Source organism: Martes martes, assembly GCF_963455335.1.
Source record: "Martes martes genome assembly, chromosome: 9".
NCBI classification, from domain to species: domain Eukaryota; kingdom Metazoa; phylum Chordata; class Mammalia; order Carnivora; family Mustelidae; genus Martes; species Martes martes.
Genome location: NC_137896.1, coordinates 7,676,446 through 7,689,256, shown reverse-complemented (window position 1 = coordinate 7,689,256; position 12,811 = coordinate 7,676,446). Strand labels below are relative to the sequence as shown.

The window sequence follows — 12,811 nt, the reverse complement described above, 5'->3', positions numbered from 1 at the left end:
GTATGTCCACACACACATGCACATACACACGAGACGTTCTGACATTTCCTCTGTCAACCGAGTCCCTCAGCTCAAAAGCCAAATGCTTGTAAACAGTGGCCCTTGATGAGTTCCAAAGGTTTCCTTCCAGTTCTTTTCAGACGTGGCACAAAATGCCAAGGAGGCTGCCCCCATTAGAATCCAGGCAGCACGACGAAGGAGCGGAGAAGGAAGGAGCAGAGCAGAGAGGACGGCTCCTGGAGGGCGAGGATCAAGCAGGGATGGGCAGGCAGTGAATCTGGGAACCGACTGGGGCTGATGGCCTCGGGCAGGGAGAAAGGGAGGCTGCGCTTGGACAGACGGAGGGTGAATGCAGGAGGAGGAGTCCCACATGGGTTTAAGGTGACAGCAATGAGGGCTGATGTCCCAGCTGGGGACAGTTGCTGGGGGTCAGCCTCCAGTCCAAACACAAGGTCCCGGCATACTTGCCGGGGAAATGGTAGCATGTACTATGGCATTCCTGCTTCCTGTCAGGTACTGGACCCCTGAGGACACGCATTCACTTGATTCCCCAGGAACCCTAGAATGGTTGCTGTCCTTATCACCTTGGCTTTGCACAGGGGCAACCTGAGGCTCGGAGGGGTTAAGTGACTAACCCAAGGTCACACAGCTAGGACGTGGTAGGCCCAGGACTCCAGGGAAGCTGCCCAAATTCACAGCACAGGCTCCTGGGCACTGCTCTGTTCTTTCCACTGCCCTAGGTGCTCTCTGGTCACCTCTGGGCTTCTCAGCTCTGGCCCCACTGACACTCTGGGCTCCCCCACGTCCCCATCTATCAAAGGTCATTGATACCCACAGATATTCGGGGACAGGGACAATCAGGAACACCGCATTGGTTTAGGGCAGTTAGCCCCATGTACCTGCCCCATGACTATCACAATCTGAAGGTTAACTATAGCCCCATGGCTGTTCTGTGCACTGTGGGACATTTACCAACATCCCTGGTCTCTACCCACAATGTCCCCACAGCACCTACTCCCCGTGGTGACCATCAGAATGGTCTCTGGACATTGCTGAGTGTCTCCTGCATAGAAAACCACAGGTTCAGAACTACTGGATGAGAGCCATCCTGTTAGTTCCAGGGATTTCGTGGGTAAAGAGATAGACAGAGAACATTCCATGAGCCTCTGACCAAAAAATTAAATAAAACAAATAAAATAAAACCCAGAAAACAACCAAAAACCACCATGAAAGTGGGGAACTCACTGGGCCCACGAGCTCAGCATCTTTCCAGAACAGCACCCTCCCCACACGGTGCACCACCCCAGCCACTGTGGCTTGGCAGGGAATGGTTCGACTAGAACTTGGGGCAGAAAAAAAAATGCACAGTCAGTTTGGAACTGTCTAGAAAAGGATTTACACTCCTCTCCAAGGAACTGGAGCAGAGAATGGAGGCCGATTTTCCAACAAAACCACTCAAAGCCTGATCAGTCTTTTAGGCTCCCTCTCCCCGCTCACCGCCTTGATGGTCAGTCTCCGGTCTTCACCATCTCTTAAAACCCGGAGAGGGCTTGGCCCCAGAGCCTTGGGAGTGGCAGAGGGGCTCTGTACCAGTCCTTCCCATTTCCAAACAGCCTCAAACCATGACTTCAAGCGTCGTCTTATCCTGAAGTTCCATACCCGTGCTCAGACACACAGACCAGACGGACTACGGTGCCATCCATCCGTAAGATAAACACGGAGCCCGAGAGTCTGCATTTCTAACAGGTTCCCATAGATGCTGTTTGGAAACCAACCTTGGGCCCAGAGGAACCATCGTACTCCCCCGCCTCCATCCATCAGAGTCACCAATACCTACAGGTGTTCAGCGACGGGGACAATCAGGAAGCGATCTATTGCTTGAGGGTTGCAGCTACATCACAGCCTGCAGGTAACCCCAGTTAACCCCAGCCCCATGGCGACTGTCGCTGTGATTTCCTTGTCCTGCGCTATGGGCTCAAGCCACCTCCCCCGGGTCCTAGGTATGACTTCACCTGTTTCTCGTAGTGGAGGCTTGACCCCCTTGCTTATGTTTTGATTAATGACCTTCAGACTCTCCTCACTTGCCAGGATCGATATTAGCCTAAATATAAGAAGACATTCACTAGTGCCGCATTGCACGCCATCCGCTCCTTCCCTCATCCAACAGACCCTGCTTTGCTGCCTGTTATGCTCCAGCCCCCGCACTGGGGAGGACAGCACGTCTGCTCATGACACTGTGGTTGGTCGCTGCTCTCCCAAAGCTACCAGTCCAGGGGAGGAGACAGAGAAGAACCATATAGACACATACACACACACACACACACACACACACACAAATAACCTGGAGGTTAATTAATTGTTGAATGTCTGGGCTCCACTCACCCTGGACCAGGCCTCTCTGGAAGGCAGGAGCTAATTTTTAGTCACCTCTGTATACCCACCGCCCAAGGTCACGTTCAGAGCGGCTTCCTGATAAACACTTCAAGGCTCCCTTTGGCCACGGACGAACACGGACGTTCCCTATCATCACCCGTTCTTGCCACCTTGCCTCTGTCCTCCTGTGCTCTCTTCCCGCTGGATGATTTCCCTTCTGTGCCGTCTCCCCATCACTGGAAACACACTGAGCCTTCAGGCCTCCCCCTGCCTCCTCCTCCACAGGCTCATTTGAGGCCTCACCTTGGAGGTGATCTCTGCGGAGAAGCTTTCCCCCGACACTCCTTTCAACCCCACCGGGGGCTCCCTCGCACCAGCCTTCTGCCTCCCTGCTCTTGGCTCACTCAGTATCCCTGCCCCCAGCCATCTGCACCTGCACAGTGTCCCCCGCCCCCCATGGGGAGTTCTCTGCCCACGCTGCTCTCTGAGCCTAGCCCAGCACCTGCCAGACGGCCCGAGCTCCGTCAGTATTTCCTTGACCAAGGTCCAGGACAGTCGCACCTTGAAGGCGGGAACCACATTCCTGGCCCAAGAGCCTGGAAAAAAGAGACCAACAATCCACCTACCAGGCCCTTAAAGAAGCCTCCGAGGGACTGTCGCCGCTTCTCCTGCCTCTTGTGGGGCTTGTCCCCATTCTGCAGCGAGTTCGCCTCGCCCGCGGCCGGTTCCGCACACTGGGCCGGTTCTTTGGCTTCCTGCTTGTGGCTCTTCTGCTTGTTCCCCTCAGCCGCCACCTTCTTGTCCTTGGAGGAACCCTCTTTGCCCTTCTGGCCTGCTCCCGCCGGCTCCGGCTCCGGGGATGTGACAGCCTTCGCCGGGGACTCCGACGTCTGCGGCAAGGTCAAACAAAATGTATGTTTAGGGGCCGGAAGACCACGCTCGACAGCAGGGGACTAAGTATGTCAGGACAGAGGCGTTCAAATGTTGGATGGGGTCTACCTTCATGAGTCTTGGGTGGAATGAAAAAAAAAAATAAGGAAAAGGTGCAAATACTTACAATGGTTCAAGGTCCCAGTAGGAGACATTTATATGTTTATCTAATACTTAATTTATTTATGTTTTCCAACCAAACATTCTTCTCTCCTTCTTCTGGGACTAGAACTTGGGTTTTCCTCGGAGAATCACACTTTTCTCTCCTTTATTCACCATGGGTTCAGACAAATTAATATTGCCCCTGGACAAAGGCATAGGACTCAGACCTGGCCAGTCAGAGCCGTGCATGTGGTAAGGCTGCTGTGATAGGTTCAGGCTGGCTGGACGCAGATAAAAACTGAGCTAATGCCAGAACCTTGCTAAACCACCCGAGAGAGAGATCTGTCCACCCTCCACTGGATTCCGAACTGTGAAGATAAAAGCCTGGAGCTTCCAGAGCCAGCATCATTTTCAGGGAAAAATCTGCTTGAAAAGGAAGACACTAGAGAGAAAAGCAGAGCTGAGAGATAATGAGAGAGAGAGAGAAAGAACCCAGATGCTGATAGCCTCACATATGCCCCTGGATCTAGCTGTTCCTGAAGCCCTTTTATGCTTAAGCCAGCTTCGAGAGGGTTTCTCCCGCTTAACAACCACATGTGATTCTTTTCCTGGGGATGCTTAGTCTTTTTTTTTTTTCATGGTTATGTCTACCTTAGTTTCTGGTGTGAAACTCTTCTTTTGTCTATAAAACAGTGGTGAGAGAACATAAGTGTTTTAAGTTTTGAAGGTACCTCTTTCACACTGAAGAGAGATTTTTGCAATCCTACCTGGTTCCTACAGTTTGGAAGCGTGAAGCTATCCGATCCAAAATTCTAGAAAATTCTAGGTAAATTACAGATAACAAAATCTGTAAAAGCCTTTCCCCCATAATTTACTTGAACTGAAATTACAGTAGGGGGCAGACAGATGAAATAAAAACATGACAAAGGCCAGGGGTAAGAATAATCACAAAGAGATCTTATTTCCCCAGTCGGGAAAGCAATGTAAGACATATGTCCCTAGTGTAAGAAAAACACCAGTTCAAGCAATGCTGGCTTTGATGTTGGGGAGAAAATTGGAGTGGCGGGGAGAATTGTGGTGAATTGTCGCCTGCCCTGTCCAAAGGGGTAACAGCTGCTCAGACCCAGCCAAGACACTGTGTAGGATTACAACCCCAGTGCTGTCCAGTCTTCCATTTTTCGCATAGAAACTTGAAAAAAGCCACAACCCCAGTATCCCCATGGGCCACGTTTGACCCACCGAATATATGTTTATAACTTCTGATTTGTAAAAGTGGTAGATTGTTCCCGAGTGAAAAAGTTCCTCAGATAAAGTTGCAGTCTGATGGAGAAAACAATACGCAAAGAACTATCATTTCTCATCAGGATCAATATAACCCTTAGAAATAAGCAAGAAGACAGAAGATTCCCCAGTCCCGAGAGTCTCCTGAGGGCAGAATTCCTTGGAGAAAGGAAACATCCCAAACCGAGTCACCCCAAGAAGCTGTCCTGCCACCGCCCGCTATGAATATTTCCATCAGACCCTGGTTGCCAAAGTTGTAGCAAATGCGAAGTAAGATACAGAAGCCCAAATGCCACAGAGAGTGGGGAGCGGATGTCCCTGTACAGTGAGACGGAAACCCCCACCATGATGCTCTTCAGAAAGACCACAGGCCATTTGAACACTCTGTTGACTGTTCTTTTTTGCATAGAAGATGGTAAGATCCAGTTATTTGTTAAGGGCTATTTGTTTGTGGTCCAAAGAGCAGGGCGTGGCTCTGGTTTCATCACATTCTTGCTGTATGACCTGGAATAAGTCATTTGCTCTCTCAGCTTCCTCATCTGTGTGGACGCAACAAAGACATCGTACCTCATGGTGGTCTGAGGATAAAAGTAGCCCATCATGGAAATCCTGTATCACATGGTGTCTGGCCCATGGGAAAGGCCAAACATCGGGGGACCCGTCTTCTTATTGGGTCTGGGAGAGAGAGGGTTCCACGACACGGAACTTAACTTTAAAACCACAAAGTCTCAGGTAAACTGGGAAGAGTTGGTCATCCTGATCCAACATTGTCCACAGCGAGTCTTTCTGACAGATTCTTTCTGTGTGGAGCTGAGAGCCAGGTACCGACGAAGGGCTCAGGAAATACTTGTTAAATCGAGTGTCCCTGTGCCTCTCCAACCTTATCTTTTATCCCTTTCCACTCTGTTCCTTCTGCTCTAGACACACGGCCTCCCCTTCTTCCACGAACAAGCTTATTCTCAAAAGAAGGGGCTTCACATTCACTGTTAACTTCTCAGTGTGCTCATCGGCTTTGACAGGATTGCTGCTTTTTTCTGTCAAGTCTCAGCTCTGATGTTGCCTCCTTGGAGACTCAGTCCCTGGTTAGACGGTCTAAAGAAGCCCGACTCCTCTCTGACAAAACACTGCTGTGTTTTCTTTATGTTTGCCTTAATCTTGGGGATTTCTTGGCTCACTTGAGAGTGTTCCGTCCGCCTCCCTCTGCCGGAGGGGGAGCTCCGGAGAACAAAACTCTTCTGTCTCCCGTGGCTTCATTCCCAGCACCTCATCTGACACATAGTAAGTCTCCACCAAAATGGGCTCAATGAATGGCCAGCAACTCGCCTTCCAGATGTTTCTACACTATTTTCCTCAGCAAATCACTGTGAGGTGGGGAGTGAGAAGTGCCCACACATCAATAGCTTTCACAGGACATTGATTTTTTTTTTTTTTTTTTCCAGGAGGGGAGCTTTCAGTGGATCAGCTCCATTTACCACAGGGTTACGCCATGCTATTAGGCTTAAATGTTCTTCTTAATGGCTTAGAAACTAACTTCTGAGAATAACAGATGGCTGGTTCCTTATATTCAGAGTAAGCTAAGACCCTAAACTGTGTGATGATTGCTTTATCATGAAATGTAGATGATTTAAAAATATTTGCTTGGGATTTGACTCTGTCTCAGAATTTATAACAAAAATTATTCTCATCCAAATCATCTGAGTGTATCCTCCCCTAAAACCCAGTGATGCTGGCAGAAAGCTGGAGGACAAGGTCATGGGAACATCCCGTTTGATTCAGACCTTGGAAGCATACCTTAGACCAGGAGATGCCTGAGGCTTCTTCTCCTGGAATCAACAACCAAGATTTTTATAACCCTGAGAGGGCGAATTGGAAAGGAACAGAGACTGTCTCTTCCCACCCCCAAAACGAAACTAAACATTTATCCTATCTCCAAGAGTACACACCCATCTCAAGTCTGGATCCAGGGCTCTCTAATGGATTCTCAGAACACTCCTCGGTGAGTGTAAATAGAATGAAGTTTCTAGCTCACTCAGATTTTCACGGACTCCATTTCCATTTAAGAATCGCTAAGGTGACTGGCATCCCTGTTTCACATTCAGATCCCAGACAAAATGTACAATTATATTTGGATGTTTTGTACTGAATAAAGTAAATTTGTCTTATTTCCAAGGTAGTGAACTTCGGGATTTTGGGTTCAGAAGTGGTCGAGAGAATGGGTTTGGGGGCGAGCATAGTCAGAAGTTGAAAAAGAAAAACAAAAATAATTTGAATGTAGCAAAGAGCAACATATTCCCTGTTGTAATATATGGTCTAATCCAATTATTATAGAAACAGAAATATAATAAATCATTTATAGTCATTGCTGTCCATTTGTGTGCTATGAACAATACATTAGTGTGGTAATTTCCTATCAGTAGCATAACAGTAATAGTAACAAAATAATAGCCACTGCTACGGCTTCCTATGTTGAAGCCCCAACCCGCAGTGTGAAAGTATTTGGAGTAAGAAAGTAATTAGGGTTAATTGAGGTCATAGGTTGGGATCCTCATCCAACAGGATTAGTGTCCTTATAAGAGCGGCCATGGGAAGACATAACAGAAAGCAGCTGTAGGAAAGCCAGGAAGAGAGCTCTCCTTGCCAGGAACCACTCTAGCACCCTGATCTTGGATTTTCCATAGAAAACTGTGAGCAAATAAATTTCTGTTGTTAAACCGTTGAGTCTATGGTCGTTTGTGCGGCAGCCCATGTGGTTTCCATAGCAACTAACATTTGCTGAGTCCCCGGTACTAGGACTGTTCCAGGGGCTTTCCATGTGTTGACTCATCTAAGTAGGACGATGCCACGAAGCAGTACTTCTCCTAACTCCGTTGCAGAGATGAGGAAACTGAGGCATAGAGAGATTCGGTCAACTGTTTTTAGTCACACAGATAAAAAGGAGCGGAGCCAGGGTTCGAACACAGGCAGTCTGAGCCTGCAACTCATGTTCTTAACCAGTTCTCTGTATCGCAAACATCAGTAGAAGAATATTTGAGGACACTTTTGTGAAGGTGTATTTTTAAGTTAAGAAAGCACGCAGGTTTTAAAATAGGGTGTTGAGCATGAGACGATCCCATTAAAAAAAAAAGATATGGGTCGTTATAAAAATGTCATAGCTAGGTTTCTTTAGAATGGAGAAAATAATGGAAAAAAAACCCATGGGATCCCATACCTTTCACCCCCCCCCCTTTTTTTTTTTTTTTCAAAAAAGAGCTCCTACTGTATGCCAGGCACTATGCAATGTGATAGAAAAATCAAAGAGCCTCCCCCCTTGCTCCACAGATGCCCCAGACACGGAAAGGAAGGGGTAAAGGAGGCATAATTAATAGACAAATGACTTGTTATAATGTGTGATCAATTCCATAAAGTAAAAGAACAAGATGCACTGATGATGGGCAGAAGTAGAACATATGTTGGAGGAGGTGACACTTAGCCCAAGACCTGAAGGATAGGAAGGGATTTGCCCGGTGGAGAAGACGGAAAAACATTTGTTAAATATGAAATAGCCAAGAACCTCAAGCTTGTTCATGCATATATCTGCAGAGCCCAAGATAGTGCCTAGCATACAGCAGGTGCTTAACCTAGAGATGGTAAATGATTGTCTGTGGCTGAGAATTGCATTGGCAACTAAGCTGGAAAGAAGGGAGAACATGCAAGCTAAACCCACCACCGAACAGATCTCACAGGTCACTTACTTGATAGCTGGAGTCCTTCCCATTTACTTCTTCTGAGTGGGTGATCCCTCCATCCCCTTTCACTGACTAAAATAACAAACAGACAATGGCCTTTCAGCTACCGTGAGCACAGCAACATGGAGAACGCACAGGGAGCTCTGAAATGGATGACCTCAGTCATTCATGATCGAGATTCGGGGTCAGGACAAATGGAAGACCAGCTAGAAACATATTACTCACGAGATACACAATTTCCACGTGGTTTGTAACCAGAGTCCGATTATAGTCCAGTGTTGGCTTCCCCAAATAACAACAACAATGAAACTCTTAAACCCTGGGACTAGGTAATTCTGGGATAAAGAAATGGTGACCAAAATGCCAATGTTGGAACCAGGAGGTGGTGGGACGTGTTGAATGAATGAACAATTAAACCATCGGTAGGCTTTCACTGGTAACATTTAAGGTGGTGGATGTTTCCTTGTATTTTTTTTCTCCTCACAGAGAGGTGGGGTTTGTTGAATATCCTATTTTTTTTTTTCCTTTTTAGTGACTGCTGTGGCCATGGCATCAGGATAGTGCCGGATGGGTTGAATTCACAGCTTTGGCTCCTGAAAGCATACGCTCAGCAAAGGGTTCTCAAATTGTGATCCCAGGGCCACAGCCTCAGCATCCCTTGGGAGTTTGTTAGAAATACCATTTCTTGAGAACCACGCCAGATCTACTCCATCAGAAACTCCCAGGGGCGGCTGAGGAGCGGGGCTGAGCAACAAGCCCTCCAGGCGATTCTGAAGCACACATGAGTTTGAGCATCACTTTTAAAAGCTAATTGACATAGACAAATGCAGACCAGTACTGGGGTCTGCTGTCTCAACTGTCAATTCAATAATGCTCTATGCCCAATGCTTGATAAAGTACCTGAGAAATTTGGTAATGAATTGTCCCGTTCTTAGCAACAATGTCGCCTCGGGCTTAATTCCCACATATTTGGTCATTGTTTATCATCTCCTCCTCCCGTGCTGGAGGGAGGGAGTGTAGGAAGCAGGGGGTAAGCAATGGGGGGCAAAGGAAGACTTCAGCTCCCACTGTTAATGATCTTAGCTGTTCTGCTAGCAGATGGCAAGAAACTCTAACACCTGCATCGAGAACAGGTAAAAACATCAAGGCACTCAAATAACTTTTGACTGATTAATATTATATGTCTGTACCTGAGGTATGGTACTCATATTAGTAAAGATAATAAAAATTATTATTCATGAAAGCCAACTTTTAGTGGAGTGCTATCTAAGGGTCAGGCGGTGCGTTCGATGACATAATAACCCTCCCTGGTTCAGTTAGCCATCATGCAGAACCTTAAGATGGAAGAATACTTTCATTTGCCTCATTTTACAGGCAAGGAAATGAAAGCTCAGCGAAACCAGCATGGGTCATGAAACTAGCAGGTTGGGGAGGCCGGATCTGACACCGGGCAATGATTTCATATTCCATACTCTTAACCACCTCCCCGTACTGTCCCTCCAAGGTAGGAGGCACCATTCAGTGGACACATTTTTTTAATTGAGCATCTAATACAAAGCTTCTAATTAGGAAAGAGAATAAGGGCTTGGACAAGATGGAGGTTCATATACTTCAAATAGGGAAGTTTGTGGAACATGCCCTTCCTCAGAGGTCAACCAGGCTCGTCTTTAAATACTACTTGGTGCTGCTAAGATTGAGAAATCTTGACGAAAACTGCCAACAGTTTAATGCAGTATGACAATTTCTAGGTCTTGTCCTACCTCAGAAACAACCTTCACAGAGCTTGGCATAGGGTAGAACCTTGATACATGCTCCTTGATTGGTTAGCAATGGAAGAAATCTTTCTTCAGCCTGAACCCCCTGGTGTCTGGAAGTTCCATGTGCTTTTCTTAGGGACATCATAGTCATGGGCTTCACCAAGGTGTCCAGCCCAGAGGCAAATAAGGATAGGTTTGTCCTCTACATACACTTTAGATCCATTTAGATGGAAAATGTTTTTTTTCTTCCTCTGGGTTTTCTGCACTGTTCTACATGGGCCAGTCTTGCTTGAGAACATTTAGAAAAAGAAATTGACTCTCTTGGTTATTATTTCTCTCCCTGTAACCAACTCTGACAGCCTTCTCTTTGCAACCAAAGGTTTTGCCATTTGCCAGTTCTCTGGCCTCCAGAATTCAGGCCATCATTAAGAGCCTTTCGTACCCAAACACATTTCCTAGTGTCCTTTAGACTATGGTGTCACATCCTCACTAGCTGGCCTTTGGGGAATGCTGAGGGGCAAAACCAGCCAAACAAACACATAAAATGGTTTTTTAAGCTAAACCTGAATGGAGATCAAGAGGTATGCATGGCCCCTGGGGCCACCTTCCTGCCTAAGAGAAAGAGATTTTTAACTTCCCTTTAGTGATTTCAATTTGATATCCGTTAGGTCCTCTGCCAGTTTAAGTTTTCAATCTGTTTTCTTCCCCTCCCTGTCTTTTCGAGCCCTTGGATGAGAATTTGGATTGAATCAGAAGGCTTTCTTGGCAGCAGTGATGTAGGTTAGTATCCTGAAAACAGCCCCTCCGGCTGTCAGAAGATCAATGCAAAGAAGTTGAACTTCTACTTTAAAAAAGAGACTCTCAAGCTTTTCTAGGATTTTCCTCTGTTATTCATTTTGAGGCACAAAAAGCTGTATATATGCAAAGATAACTGCATGCTGAGTTTAGACTAAGGGTCTTATGAAGTCCCTCCCTCCCTTCCTCTCTCTGTTTTCTTTCTATCATTCTCTCGTCTTTGCTGAGTTCTCTTTCAGAGACCAAGTCAAATAGTTCATGTTGGGCTTTGTATTCAAAGGACCATAACCACAGAAGCTCATTTTCTCCAGCTGTCAAAAATCAAGTTCCTGTTTAAAGAAACCCAGATTTTTTTTCAGGGACTACCTAATACCGTAAAGAATAGTTTGAAGTCTACCAAGGAATTTCAGAGGTTTTCTAGTTCAATACTGCACAACTTTCTTCCAGGGGCTTATTTTTGTTCATGAGAGCAAAAGGTGAAGCATCTCAGGGCATCCAGCAGGCAGTGTTGGGTTGGAATCTGTTTGTGACATCTAAGCTTTGCATGTTTATAAAGTCATTTTTATTTCTTTTATTGTGTCACACATTCTGACAGCTTGATACTCTGAGGAGCATTTGAACCTTCTGCAACGTGTATCACTTAGATATTCAAGGTTCTAATGGAAATGTTGGGTGGGCATTCGCATTTCTTTGAAAGGAGTGCAAGGGTATTTTTGGTGGAGATCTAATCCAACCGAAGTTGCGATTTAAAAGAAGAATTGGGAAGATACTTTCAATTATCTTTTTTTCTTCCTCTGGGTCTTCTGCATTGTTCTACGTGGGCCAGCCTTGCTTGAGAACATTTAGAAAAAGAAAGTGCAGGATTGTTTACTAGGTCAGCCTCATTGTTACACAAATCCAAGGAAATGGACCTGCTAGAAATTTCCAGAATCAACAAAGGCTATGGGTCCAACCTTCGTGTTTTACCAAGATGCCCAACTGAAACAGACCTGGACCGTCAGACAAAACGACACAGTCAAGGCAAATCGCGTTTTAGTGACGATTATATTCAGAAAACATCCATCCCAGCTTTACGTAAGTCGTGTATTAATTCTCCTCTCTCTTGCCTCGTTCTAATTTCAGGGACTTCAGATGAGCGCCGGAAACGCTACCAGGAGAATCACAAATATGGAGTTTGGGCTGTTCTACCTCCACGTGCTCTCAAGGAAAACCAGCTGCCGGGAGCCCAGAAAGGCACAGTCACGTCTAAGTACAGGCGTGAGCTTTAACAGCAAAACACACCTGAGGCTGAGTGCTGGTGCTGCCATTGAGCAGCTCTGTGACCCTGAGCGGGTCACTTCAGTACCCCGAGTCTTCATGTCGTCTCTGCACGGTGGGGGGCAGGGACGTGTTGTTGGGGTTTTTAGGCTAAGAAATGAGCTGAGGCTTGCGCTAGGCTAGCACGGTGCTGGCCAGGCGTTGGCACGTGATACGTGAACACTAGCTATTACCATCATGACTATAATTATTAACTGAGGGTGCCAAGTGACCACAGAATCCCCTGCCAGGGCAGAAGGGAAAGCAGGCTGCTCCGGAGACAGGAATTGCCCAAAGAAACGCGATTTTCAGAAATGCGTTCATAGTCAGGACTCGGGGCAGAACAGGAGACCGAGACCTTGAGCTAGAAGATCCCTGTCTTGTTTTTTTCTTTAACGATCGCCATTACAAACCATCCTCCTTTTTCCTCCAGATGGCACATTTCAACAGGTTTTATTCGATTTACAGATCGAAGGTAAGCCACGAAAGACCTCGCGTGATGTCCTGGCTCCATTCTCATTCGGGTCTTACATTTGCCCAATATTAAAGCTC

General features: G+C 46.6%; 1 protein-coding gene across 3 annotated transcripts in view; it reads right to left on the bottom strand.

Moving 5' to 3' along the window:
* The window catches only part of BCAS1 (brain enriched myelin associated protein 1), a 93,600-nt gene that overhangs the window by 1,605 nt on the left and 79,184 nt on the right, over positions 1-12,811 (bottom strand). For all 3 annotated transcript variants that reach the window (XM_080813845.1, XM_080813847.1, XM_080813846.1), the window contains 2 exons: positions 8,418-8,483; positions 3,000-3,263 (listed from right to left, as the gene is read on the bottom strand). In XM_080813845.1, the coding sequence (XP_080669971.1) occupies positions 3,000-3,263; positions 8,418-8,483 (330 nt within the window). The remainder of the gene's footprint in view (positions 1-2,999; positions 3,264-8,417; positions 8,484-12,811) is intronic.